Below are 13,961 nucleotides of genomic sequence, written 5' to 3' on the forward strand. Positions count from 1 at the left end.
CTGACCATGTAAATGGGGGTCTGGTATCCCCACGAGCCATCTTGTGCCCAAGTACCAGGCCCATAATATTGTGTGATTCTCTCAGGGGGCCATTCATCATCTTTCCAATCTCCTATAGCTATGCTTTTCTTCACAGGAAGCATAGACAGGGAAGCCCAGGAGTTCGCCTGCCTTTATGGGCAGTAGGAAGAAAGCTGGTTTAATGGTGCCAATACCACAACTACCTGCCCACTGGTCGGTAATTTGGTGTAAGCTCTATGCTCACACACCCAGTATGAGCCAGTGGGGGCTGTCCAGTCCCGGTGGGACTCCGGGTGGGTCCACACGGTTTGCAACTTTGGGCATTTACTAAATGGATTTTTCTTAGTGTGGTTTGAACTCCACCAGGGGGCTGTTTTTGTAGCACTATCACACAGTTTTTGCCTAAGGCAGCTGAGTCTTCCCACAGGAAGAGTGAAGTCCTTCCCCACTCTTGCTATACAGTATTGTCTAATGATTGAGGCTGTTAGGACCCAGAAGTTATCAGGCTGATTCTTTTGAGCTGAGAATTCATCAGGAACTGGGTCTGTAGGTACTAATTCTTGGGCTTCCCATGGCCACTGATCTCCCATTACAGTTCCTCCACATACATAACATGAAGTGACAATAAGAGACTGGACTACATGCTCAGTTAATTGCAAAAACAAATTTCTTGTTTTTCCTGGAATTTCTGGTACTGGCACATTCAGTTCATCATAGAAGGTTTGAAATACTGGCTCAGGAAAGCGTTTGTAAACTTCTCCTCAAACCATGAGGATCCAGTCCAGCCCCATCCATTCCTAGGGTTACACGCTCCCCTTTTTTCCAGCGAGGATCAAGGGAGTTGGTTATTACTAGTTCTAAGGGGTTACACTGACCACTGGTCCAGGAAGGGCCACTTTTCCCTTTCTGAAGGTGGACAGGATCCTCTTCATTTTTTATCCAAGTAGCCTAAATGACACAAGACCAGTATCCACATTCATTTCCACACAGTCCTAATTCTGACAAACGTACTTATTTTCTGCCATATGGCCTCTTTCCTAATTAAGAGAACCACATCCTATTCCTACCTTGTTACTATTAATGACAGCACAGGCATCAAACTTCAAGGTGACTTATTTGGACACCCCTTTTTCTTTTGTTTTGGCTAACACTTTACTCGTATCATTTATGAGGCCCCACCAGTCCTCAGCCCTTAATCTTATTTCAAAAACTGTGGTCATGGGAGGCTCAGATGGGTCATAACACACATCAGGTTGGTCATTTCCTGGGCTACACACCTTATATAGAACAGCATTATACAAACAAGTTCTTTCTAGAGTCCCAGTACACTTATAATAACCATAAAATAGGACCGTAGCAACCTTTTGTCCTACCTCAGTGACTTGATGTATACACTGGGAATAGTCCTCAGTCTGAGGAAGGTCAGTTGAAGTCCTTACTGGACAAGCCCAAATTTTAAGGAAAATGAATCCTGCGATGAGTTTTCTCACGCTTCGGCCGTGCGTGGACCAGTCAGCTTCCGGGTGTGACTGGAGCGGGGCTTGTCGTCCTCTTCAGAGTCACTGTGCAGGGGTTGGCGAGGCTGCTCCCGCCCACATGCTGCTCACAGTCTACTGATGTTCAAGGACGGTCTCCGAGGTTGGGCCTCTACAATAAACTGAGTCCAACACCTCTACACAGTTATGTTCAACTGGGCTCTGTGATCCCGGGAGCAAGGTGGCAGAGTTTAGGGTGCTGCAAACTTCAATGGTTATATGGGGATTGTCCCACAGCAAGCGTTGGTACTTGGTTCATCTAGCATTTGCTAGCCAATGACGGTCTTTGGTATTCATCAAAGTTACCACAGCATGGGGGACCTTTACATTCAGGTTTTGCCCAAGGGTTAGTTTACCTGCTTCTTGCTGCCAGGGCCCTTAGACACGGGGGCCAACCTTTAGAAACCCCGTCCAGTTGTTTTGAGAGATAGGCCACTAGCCTTGGCCAGGTCTCCACAGTCTGGGTTAAAACTCTAACTGCCATTTTTTCTCTTTCCGACACATACAGTGTAAAGGGTTTTGTCAGGTCAGGTGGCCCCAGGGCTGGGGCCGACATGAGTTTTTCTTTTAATTCATGAAAAGCTCGTAGCTGTTGGTTGTCATAGATGCAGTTTATCCAATTTACATTTTTATTAACTGTCACCCACCAAAATATTGACTCAAATCCTACAGCTATTTGATTTCAAGCTTTAATTTCATCTGGTATTCCCCGTGGGACTCCAATTGTGTCTAAATAGACGTGAGAGTCAAAAGACCCATTAGGGGTTTCTCTCACTTTACAAGGTCTTATTTTTCCTCCCTCTGGTTGATGAAATACCAGGGTGAAAGGGATTGCCAATTGGACTAAAGTACAAGTGCCACTCCAGTTATTCAGCAGAGTGCCCAGTAAAGGTCCACCACAACGCCACCACACATCCGCTGGGGGATGAACAAGGGCTGACTGATTGATAAGCCCTTCAAAATTCTGAACCTCACTGCATCCCTTCAGGTCTCCAAGGAACGCTAAGTTTCCTCCCTGTCATGAGAGAACCGAAGTGAACTTAGTGTTGGGAGACGGAGGCTGCATGGCCCTCGGGGGCTGACCCACAGGGTACTGGACTTTGGGATATAGCAGAGAGAGCTTGGCACGACTTACCACTTCAGGCTGTAGAATCCTGGAAAAGAGCTACCATGCAGCCCATGCCTGGTCAACTGGAGGGCCACCTTAGTGGAAGGGGGACAATCTGGGCCTCTGGCCTACCATGTGCACATGCATAACAACTGCTTTTGTTTCACGTGCGGATGGAATATTTGATCCATTCCAATCAGGCATTTCCATCTTGGTGTCCTGTCTTAATTGCCAACATTTGTTTTAAGTCTTTAACTTCTATGATCCTCTAGTAAAATGAATGTATGATTTCAGGAAATTACAAAACCCAGTTGGGGCGGTCCATCCTTGCTCTTTAGTGGTCCACAGAATGTTGGACCAACTACGGCATAAAAGCTCTACACTGGGGAGCGAGACTCCCGGTTAACACTGGAGTCTTTATCGAAACTTCCCCGGATTAAATGGTCCTAATTTACTAATGCCCAGTCTGAGGACAGTCAGGAGGGACAGAGGTACTTTTCTGAAGCAGAGAGCTGTCTTTGACTTGGCCAGTTCCCACAGGGTGTAACAAGGCAAGCATTAAATGCAATACTTTGAGGCGAAATTGATTTGGTTATGTTAATAACTAGATGGTCAGCAATAGAGCGAGGAAAGAAGAAAGAGTAATAGAATAGACGAAAGAGTTAAATTTTTCTTAGCTTTAGTTTGGTAGGGTTTTCCCCTGGGACTGTGGCCCATGATTCTGGAGGGGGTGGTACTTTCTTGACTCAGTTGTGATCAGTCCGTCCTTTTTTCACTGTATGAACAGCAGTCTTGGTGGGTAGCAGCACAAGGTAGGGTCCTTCCTAGGCTGGCTTGAGTTTCCTTTCTTTTCACCCTTTGATGAGAACGTGATCTTCAGGCTGGTGCTGGTTTACCGGAACTCTAGGGGTGGTACCTGTGCTAACAGACTTTTACTTTGGAGAGAAGACAAAGTGGAAGATAAACCAAGTATGTAATTTCTAAGAAATTGATCTTTTGTTTTAAATGTGGGGACATCAGCAGTGGACTTTATAGTCCTTGGTGCCTTTCTACGGAGAAATTTCCTTTAGCACCTGTTTTTATTAGTTTTTGGACCAAAGAAGCCAAACACCATTTTATATTTGACAATGCTTCCTGTATTATTTTTATACCAGATAAGCTAAATTTCACCTTTATATCAGTGTGTTATTAATGTTAAACTTAGTTTTAATAAACCTTTCTATACATATTTAGTCAATTGTTTAATGTCAGACCATAAGGTAAGATTTTTATAGACTCTTTTTAACCTTTTATAATTTTTGTTAAAGAGCAGGTTAGTGCTTTAAGAAAAACTCGTTGTGTTTTTACTTTAATGTCCAGTTCACAGAAAACCTGATAACACCCCTTTAACTTTAGCTAGTATGTTTACACACAGAATTTTCTTTACAATTAAAGTTTTAAAACTTGCTTAGACCTTCAAAACAATAATTTTTTAACCTTTTAATGTAGGTAAAAATATACATTTTTATACTTCCTTATAATCCTTTTATCAAAAGTATATTTTACTTTCCTTATACACCTTGCACATCAACTGGTTTGTTTTTTTTTTTCAATAGTTGTATATTAAGGAGGCCTAGTTACTTTTAAATTATACATTTCTTGCATAAATTCCTTTTTTAACATTTTTCTCTTTCACGACTTTCGCAGACAATTCTTTTAAATGCCTCAACTTTCTGACTTAATACAAACATTTCTTTGTTTAAACAACCAGTTAATTCATTTCAGGACAAGAATTTACTATATAATACTCTTTTTACATAAACTCTGCCCCCCTGCTTTTTTTTTTTTGAAGATGATAACCATTCTTTTCCAAAGTGAACTCTTTATGTCGGTGGACTAGACTGTCTAAGGCCACAAGATCAAAAGTTACTATAATATATGCCACACTGTTAACTTTTAGCAAACTTTACTTTTGTTGAAAACCTTGTAAGTTAGGGATTTTAATTATCCTTTGCTATTAATAAGACCTTATTTTGTCCAAATTAACTCAGTAGTGATGGCTTTTTTTTTTCTTCCTTCAATTACCCGGGAGGAACCATCGCTCATCCTGTCCTGAAAGGAGTTCCTCCTAGGTCTGGTCGGACCTTTGCATGGTAATTAAGATTTAGATGCCCTGTTAGGAAAACTTCTGGGTTAAGGGAATTTTCAGTGGTTAATGTTAAATCATCCCTTTTTTATTTTTTTAACTACTTGTATATTTCTCTTTCTTTCTTTGACTTTCTGTCTTTCTCTCTCTTTTTGACTTTCCTTTTGCCTCTGTCTCTTCCTCTCTTTTTCTCCTTGACTCCCTCTTTGTCTCTCTGTCTCTTTCTCTCTCTCTTTGCCTCTTTTCCTCTCTGTCTCCTTCCTCTCTCTCTCTCTGCTGGTCTTTCCTTGCCTCTGCCAGCCACTTATGCTGCTGTTCTCTCAACCACTGTGGAGAGGGGGGGTGGGGGGCATCTAAAACCAGCTCTAACCAAGTGTCTATGTATGGGAACTGGTCTGGGTGCTCTGGCTTACAGGTTGCCTTGTGTCATACCTTTGAAACAAGGGACCTGTCCAGGCTTCCATCTGATGGCCAGCCTACCTCTAATGCTGGCCAGTCTATTTCACACAAAGTTATAAGTTTTCCTGGTGTCACAGTAACACCATAATCTCCCTTAAATCCTTTCTTGAAATTTTTCAACATAGTTCCTAGCAGAGTGGGCTTACTTTGTGCCTGACCCATGCTTCCTCGAGACAACACACACACACCACAAAACAAAGAACGGGCAAAAAGGGTACACACACACTTCTATGGTTTACACCAAACCAGAATCAAAACCAAAATCAGAGTATCAAGAAATCCAAGCCAGCTCAAAACCAAAATCAAAGTATCGAGCAATCCAAGTCAAGTCAAAAACAAAAACCAAAGTGCCGGTACAGGCAAGCCGTGGGTGATCAGGCCACGCTTCCACTCAAATGGAGTGGGCAAGTTTCAAAGACCAGTCTTACCAACTTTCAGATGTCCAGACTCCAAGTGCCAGTTCCTTCCCGGTGTTCAGCCACTGCGTTGATCCTCCGCAGGGGCCTGCCATGTGCTGCTCTGGCGAGGCGGTCCACTGGGGCAACTGCCTACCAGGGAGCACTCTCAGGATCTGCGGCGCTCAAGCTGGCCAGAGTCCCCCGCAGGGATGCTCCACAGGGCAGGCCTGAGCCGCCTAAGGGGGTTGCCTCAACCCTCCGTTAATCACCTCGCTTCCTGGTCAGGGAACCAAGAAATGTAGCAGGACGAGCCACAGACAAAATCCCTCAGACACCGAGTTAAAGAAGGAAGGGCTTTATTCGGCCACGGGCATCGGCAAGCCTCCTGTCTCAAAAACCGAGCACCCCGAGTGAGCGATTCCTGTGCCTCTTAAGAGCTTAAAACTCTAAGGGGGTCCACAGGCACTGGTAATCACAACGGAACAGAACAGGACAGGGATTTTCCCAGTGCTTTTCCATACAGTGTCTGTAATCTATAGATAACAACCGATTAGGTCAGGGGTCGATCTTTAACTACGAGGCCCAGGGTGTGGGGCCGGGCTGTCTGCCTGTGGATTTCATTTCTGTCTTTTAGTCTTTACTTCTTTCTTTGGAGGCAGAAATTGGGCATAAGACAATATGAGGGGTGGTCTCCTCCCTTATTAGCATTACTGAGTTTGCCTCTTGGTGAAGGCAGGGCCCGTAGACCTCCACTGTAAAAGCAGCTTTCCCTGTGACATTAAGAAAGAGCATTGCCTAGATCTATTGTGATTACGGTAATGGTAAATTCTGAATATTTTTAATATTAACTAGGGAAAAGATGCCCCACTCTGTGACTTCATCATAATACTAAGCAGTTCAGGGAGCACCCTCAGCAGATACGGCTGATCATCCTCAAGAAAGGACTATTAAAATTACTTATCATCAGAAGTCAGAGGAAAACAGAACAATGTAAGGAAACTTTAAACAGATAAATTAAAAAATAAACTATGAGTCCAATCTCATTTCTTCTACCTTCATTCTTTCTTCTATCTTCAGTTTCAATTCGTTTTCAAATCTCTTTCTAGATAACAACTAAATCTCATTAACATAAGGTTTAGGGCAGGCGGTGTCAACACTGTCAACACTTGTCTCTATAAAAAAATTAAAAAATAAAAGATCATACAACAATGGACTGAGACTCCAGGAACAAGCTGCATCGTCACTGGCTTGTGTCCTCTGTCAGAAAAAGCAAGCATCAAGGTCCACTTTTTTTTTTTTTTTTTTTTTTAAGATGGAGTTTTGCCCTGGGCTGGTCTGCAATAGCATGATCTCGGCTCACGGCAACCTCCACCTCCTGGGTTCAAGTGATTCTCCTGCCTCAGCCTCCTGAGTAGCTAAGATTACAGGCTCTGTAATCCTGTAGTGTAATGCACCACCATGCCCGGCTAATTTTTGTATTTTTAGTAGAGATGGGGTTTCTCCATGTTGGTCAGGCTGGTCTCGAACTCCCGACCTCAGGTGATCCACCCACCTCAGCCTCCCAAAGTGTTGGGATTACAGGCGAGAGCCACTGCGCCCGGCCCCACTTATTTCTGTTGATTTGACTTTTCTTAAAAATAACTTTCATTTCTCCTGGAAGTACTGAATGTGAAGTATTAATGAGGGTCTGATTCAAACAGAAACATCTATTGTTTGTCACTTTCTACTCTGAACTGCCCACAGCCAGCCAGGAATCTGTGCTTCACAAACTGCCAGCTTTACAACTGTTTCCACAGAGGAAGAAACACACAAGGACAAAAGCACATTCGCCGTCTGGATACAGTGCAGTAGAAGTAATCAGGGTTTTGCCTCAGAGTAGGTCTGTAACTTTAGGAACCTGAGGTCTCAAACACAAGGCATCTAAATGCAGGAACCACACCACCACTGCTGAGCCACATTTGACCAAACTAAAGCACTTCTGAACAGAAGACATCAGATCTCTGCAGGGCTTTGCCAGAGAGGAGTGGCAACAAAGCTCACTTTAAAATAAAATCTATTAGCATGCACAATTTAGAACTCCCTGAAATAAAGAATTTCAAAAGCCTGAGAACTTCATCACTCTGTTAACTAAATATAGAATGACATTTTGCTCTACAGTCCTAGAAAGGCAGTAACGCGACCTGTCAGAGTAACTAAGACAAACACTGGTCAGTAATGAGGCATGATGTCAAATGCCCGTCTTTCCAGCTACAAACTATTTTTCTCCCTTTCTTTTAATAGTAATAGGCAACAAGCAAATAGCACAGAACTTTTTTCAGCTAAAACAAACAAACGAACAACACTAAAATATAACTAGCCTCTTGTCAGGTGAACTGACAATCTGTATTTAGTATAATCAACTTCAATTTTTACAATACAATCATCCTACAGTGAAAATATTCTAATTCCTTTTTCTTTCATCCATTAGTCTGATTTTTTTAAGCATTACTTGTGATTAAGATCTTCATTTAGAACAAATCGACTTTCACATTTTGAAGGAGCTAATAAAAACCTCAGGGACCTGTCCATTTTAAATTCTCTCCGTGATGCTATGACAGAATTGACACAGTGGTCGTGGCAGGCAGTAGTGGTGGTCTGGCAACCAGATTCCTATGCTAACAGCCCCAAAGCAAGGCGTAATGGGGAACGGTATTATTTTAAAGTTGACAGTTGTACTACCATGTTTACGTATAAGCATTTTGCAAAAAAAGAGGGGGGAAAATAAAATTAACAAAATTGCATTTTACAGGGGATGGCAGAGCATCACCCACAACTGCTTTAGGTGCCACACAACACTGAAGAAATCTTAAGCATTATTAAGATCACTAGATCATTCTGGGTCTACTTTTTCAGTTACAGAACTTTTGCCAAAAAGAATAAGGAAAAGTAAAAGGAACAAAAATATTATTCTTAACAACCTAAATGAGAATCTCATATTCAATTAATTAAATGCTTGAATTTCTCCCTCTCAGGCCACCCTGGAGGCTGAACGCCTTGCCTTACATGTCAACCTGACAAGGGCAAAGAAAGAAGCACTTTTCATGTCATCGTTCACAGACTGAATCACAAAATCCTCCATGACTCAAAAAAGAAAAGTTAATACGTAGAAATCCATTCATTACACAACAGGGCTGAATGCCTACAATAACTTTTGATCAAAATGGTAACTTTATGTTCTGTGAAAAAACCAAGGGCAGTTTTGAAGACTTCTATAAACATGTCCAAAAATGTCATTAATAAACCAAGAAACACTTCCATACAATATACACCTAAAGAATCTTCTGCAAGTAAAGATACAATTCTTAAAGAAAATGATATGTAACAAAGAAGGATATAATTAAATAACAGGAACATAATGTAAAGATACAAAGTGAAACAGAACAGCATCAATTACACAAGGTGAAAAAAAATCCTTTTAGAAATTTTGTCAAGAAACTTATGTGATCCTGTGTTCCCAATAATAAGTAGTTTCTATTCCATCACCCTGGAAGAGCTACTTACAGCTTAGTCTGCAATAGGCTGCTTCTAAGGAGTGAGCTTTATGTACAACACTAACCATAATTTGTTAATGTCTTGATATCAAGCCGTTAAATATAATCAAGCACTGAAAACCACTCAACTCTGGAAAGTATAAAGTAATTCTCAACCCATTAGGAGAGTTTACTGAAGTGTCAAAGTCCTTCCTGCACACCAGGCCCAGACACAAAGGAACGGGCACTCGGTCGACTAGTGGCAGAAATGGGGAATCACTGGTCCTCCTGCACCTAAAGCAGTGGGAAGCAAATAACTTACCTTATTAAGTAAGGGGAAGGCACAGTATTAACAAGACAGATGCACTTAAAATTGTATGTTTCAAAACACTGGGAGGCTAGACCTACCAGATTCACTTCTGATCAGAACGTAAGACCTTTCCTTGACACTTACTGGACTTGAGTAATGTCAATGCAAACAGATTAGCCGGGCTTTGGGAAAATCTTGCAAATTTCCCACCAAAACCACACATATGGCAAAACAGATATCTTTTCATATTTATGAACATTCTAAGAAATATATAATTACGGAGTCATGGTGCTGCCAAATTTCTGAAATTTTATTTTATGTCTGTGCTCTCCTGAATGCCAGGATGAGATCTGCATATAGGAGAGTGTATGCTTTGAGATCAGACACACCTAATTGGGTTTTTAGTCCAGGCACCACTTCTTAGCAGCTGAGTTATTTTGGGAAAAGCTGAACTATTTTTACTCTCCTTGCCTAATAATCTGTTTTTTCATTCATAAAATGGGTGTAATTGTGTAACTTGCTTTATATGGTTGCTGGGACGATTAAATAAGATGAAACAGTTAAAAATTACACCAGATGCTTGCTCCAAACAGGAAGCAAATATTAGCTATTATTATTAAAATGTGAAAAAAGCTATGAAAAACAGTTATCCTCTATGGATGAAACACGTTAAAGCATTTAAAAATCTAAAGCTATCATTAGTACAATTAAAAAGATTCATATTCTAGTAAGACAGGGAAAGACATTTGACTAAGCAAAAACTTACTTCAAGGCCGCATAATAAAATGTTCCAAACCAAACACCAGAAGTTATTAGATGCACTGGAATCAGAACTTTTCCATACTGTCTAAATGTCTTCTTGAATCGTTGATAAAGACTAATAGATTTGTCTTGCAAAGGATCAGGCTCTTCCTTTTTTTCTGGAGTTCCCTGAGCTGTGGCACTGGATGAAAAAACCCTCTTGAATGAAACATGTTGCTTCCCTTGCTTATGGCGAAGGACTCCTGGTTGGGGTGAATGAGCATCCAATGGCCTCCTTTCCTTTGCAACATACTGGGCAGCAGATAAATTCAACCATTGTTTTTGAGGGCCTTGTACCAAAACCACTTTGGATTCAGCATTGTACAAAAGTAAAGGTCCCTTTACATTTTGACAGCGTCCAAAAAGACCAGCGTTATGTGGCTCCAAGCATGTCCTGCGTGCCAGCCGAGATACAGTCCGTGGTACACTCCACTGCATTTTGAAGAGTGTTGATAGGTTTCAGTTTCTATAAAGACAATTGTTTTAAAAAATTAGGTAATACTGAGGCTTCCATTTTAAATCAATTCATTTGAAAATCAATCATTAACCATCAGGAAGTAAAAAGAGACACTGCTACATACTCCACAAAAACTGATGTTAGGGTATACAGTTTAAGCACAGTGTAATTTTTAAATCTCATAAAGGCCAGGTGCGGTTGCTCACGCCTGTAACCACAGCACTTTGGGAGGCCAAGGTGGGTGGATCACCTGAGATCATGAGTTCCGAGACCAGCCTGGCCAACAAGGCAAAATCCCATCTCCACTAAAAATACAAAAATTAGCCAGGTGTGGTGGTGGGCACCTGTAATCCCAGCTACTCAGGAGGCCAAGGCAGAAGAATCACTTGAACCCAGGAAGCAGAGGGTGCAGTGATCTGAGATCGCACCACTGCCCTCCAACCTGGATGATAGAGCAAGACTCCATCTCAGAAAAATAAAATAAAATAAAATAAGCCAGGTGCGGTGGCTCACGCCTGTAATCCCAGCACTTTGGGAATCCGAGGCAGGCGGATTGCTTGAGGTCAGGAGTTCGAGATCAGCCTGGCCAACACAGCAAAACCCCGTCTCTACTAAAAATACAAAAATTAGCCGGGTACAGTGGCACGCGCCTGTAATCCCAGCTACTCAGGAGGCTGAGGCAGGAGAATTGCTTGAACCCAGGAGGTGGAGACTGCAGTGAGCTGAGATCATGACACTGTACTCCAGCCTGGGCAACAGAGTAAGACTCCGTTTCAAAAATAAAATAAAATAAAAATCTCATAAAACACATCATTTAAATATGATACGGTAAACTAGTCCAGCTGACACCATGGGGAATAATGTTTTGAGGCCTCTTATTCTATAGAAACAGTGTAGTACAGTGTGGGAAAAAATAAGATCTGGGTTCTGATGCTTTGGGGATACAATTCCACATAATTCCCTTTCAGACTCCAAGCCCAGGTCCACTACTAAAATGAAGATTACTTACAGGATTGTTACCAGGAACTACACAAAATTTCTGATGTAAAGACACTTTTGTAAACTAATGAGCATCATAAGTGTTATTTATGATTACAAATGTTGAGATCTGATGAACAGTTGATATAGCATTATTTACACTATAATGCCTTCAGACTGTTATCAAGTTATAAATCACTTATGCTATTGAATGGCAAGAAGAGATAGCCTGGTATTTATTTTCTTCCCCACCCCATATCAATGGGGGAAGAGAAAAAAGTGTACGGTGACGTCTCACTATTTGATCCGGCATCGGCACAGAACAAAGATTTACAAGACAAACAGACACAGTGGCTTGGGCTTGTGGTTCCAGCTACTCGGGAGGCTGAGATGGGAGGACGCGTGAGTCCAGGTATTTGAGGCTATAATGCATTTGCGAACAGCTACTTCACTCCAGCCTGGACAATACAGCAACACTGCAAGTCTTTTTAAAAAAAAAAAAAAAAGAATCATAGAGACTTCCAGATAATTACTTAGCCTCTCTAGACAAAGGTTTTCCCAGTGGCAAATGTAACTACAGTAGCCACTGCCATATAGTCAATCAGTCCCCTTCCTTCAACATCAGGTGGTGCCACACAAGCCTTCCCACTCCCAACGCCAGCTCTACCTTACCACTTCTAACATGTTGAGAACAGACAATTTAACTATATCCTAAATAACAGAGTGAGATCTGAATTAGCACCCCAATAAATTAGCACTCCAATAAATACAAATACTCCATCTTACATGAATATTCTTTATCTGGTGTACAAAGTTGACTGGCAAAATAAAAACTGTCATCGTATAAAAACATTCGTTAGTAATTACCCACCAATAAAAATTAATCCCCTGACTCATCCCTCCCTAATGAAAAATTAACATCAGCGCCTAACAGACTCTCACAGATAATCCGACAACAGTACAATTGAGTTGATAAGGGAAACTACAAGTCTTGCAAAATAAATAGGCCGCCAAGAAGTCTTTTAAAAAGCGATACTGGGCCAGGAGTGCTGGCTCATGCCTGTAATTTCAGTACTTTTTGGAATGCCGAGGTGGGCACATCACCTGGTGAGGAGTTCGAGACCAGTCTGGCCAATATGGTGAAAAATACAAAAAAAAATTAGTCGGGCATGGCGGTGCACGCCCGTAATCCCAGCTACTTGGGAGGCTGAGGCAGGAGAATCACTTGAAGCCCGGAGACAGAGGCTGCAGTGAGCCGAGATCGCACTACTGCACTCCAGCATGGGCAACAGAGGAAGACTCGTCTCAAAAAAAAAGAAAAAAAAAAAGTGATACTGGGGACTAATTTCAGACAAAGCAGACCGCAAACATTCTTTGATTATCAGAGTTAAAGAGGAGCACTGTATAATAACAATAATGAAAAGAAGACATAACAATCCTAAACATGCATATACCTAACAAGAGAGGACCAAAATAAATGAGGTGAAAACTGACAGAACAGAAAGGAAGAAAGAAATCCACTTAGAGACATCAATACTCCGGTCAACAACCTTGATAAACCCAGCAGGCAGAATGTCTGTAAGGATAGAGTTAAACTAAACAACAATGTTAATCAATTTTATCTAATTGACATTTACATAATACTACATTTAACAACAGCAGAATATACACTCCCCTCAAGTTCACATGGAACATTCAATAAGCAGACCCCATGCTGGGCCATCAAATATACTGTAACAAATTCTAAAAAATGAAAATCATGCAAAGTTATGTTCTCAAACTGCAACAGAAGTATACTAGAAACCATTAACATAAAGATAGCTGGGAACTCGCCCCAACCCCAATTATGTGGAAAATTAAACAACATACTTCTAAAAAAAAAATCTTCAAACTTCTAAAAAGAAATTTAAAAATACTTTGAAGTAATTGAAAACAAAAATACAACTTAACAAAATCTGTGGGATACAGCAAAGCAGAGCTTTGAAGACTAAACTTTGACCTTTTTCCTCTTGCCCAAATTCCTGTCTAACAGGTCTGGGGAGTCACACCCTGCAAACCATGAAATTTCATCAGAGGGGTTTTATTTAACCCTATATAAATGGTTGCTTTCCAACTGGACTCTGGCATAACTTCACATGACAGATAAAGAAGAAAATCAAAATATTTTACCCCAAAACATGCTTCTTTGCCCTATTTTGAAATGATCCTGCAAAGCCTTTTTTAAACTGTATTTGTAAAGACTCTATTAACATAATCAGAA

The 13,961-nt window shown here is 41.2% G+C and overlaps 1 protein-coding gene across 10 annotated transcripts in view; it reads right to left on the reverse strand.

Annotated features, from left to right (window-relative positions):
- Positions 1-13,961, reverse strand: part of FAM210A (family with sequence similarity 210 member A) — a 122,118-nt gene that overhangs the window by 70,818 nt on the left and 37,339 nt on the right. For all 10 annotated transcript variants that reach the window (XR_013408073.1, XR_013408072.1, XM_077974591.1 and 7 more), the window contains 1 exon segment: positions 10,232-10,732. Coding sequence is in view for 8 of the 10 variants with exons in the window: in XM_077974591.1 (XP_077830717.1) it covers positions 10,232-10,704 (473 nt within the window). In the remaining 2 variants the exon portion in view is untranslated.

Source organism: Macaca mulatta, chromosome 18 (genome assembly GCF_049350105.2).
Source record: "Macaca mulatta isolate MMU2019108-1 chromosome 18, T2T-MMU8v2.0, whole genome shotgun sequence".
In the NCBI taxonomy this organism is placed as follows: Eukaryota; Metazoa; Chordata; class Mammalia; order Primates; family Cercopithecidae; genus Macaca; species Macaca mulatta.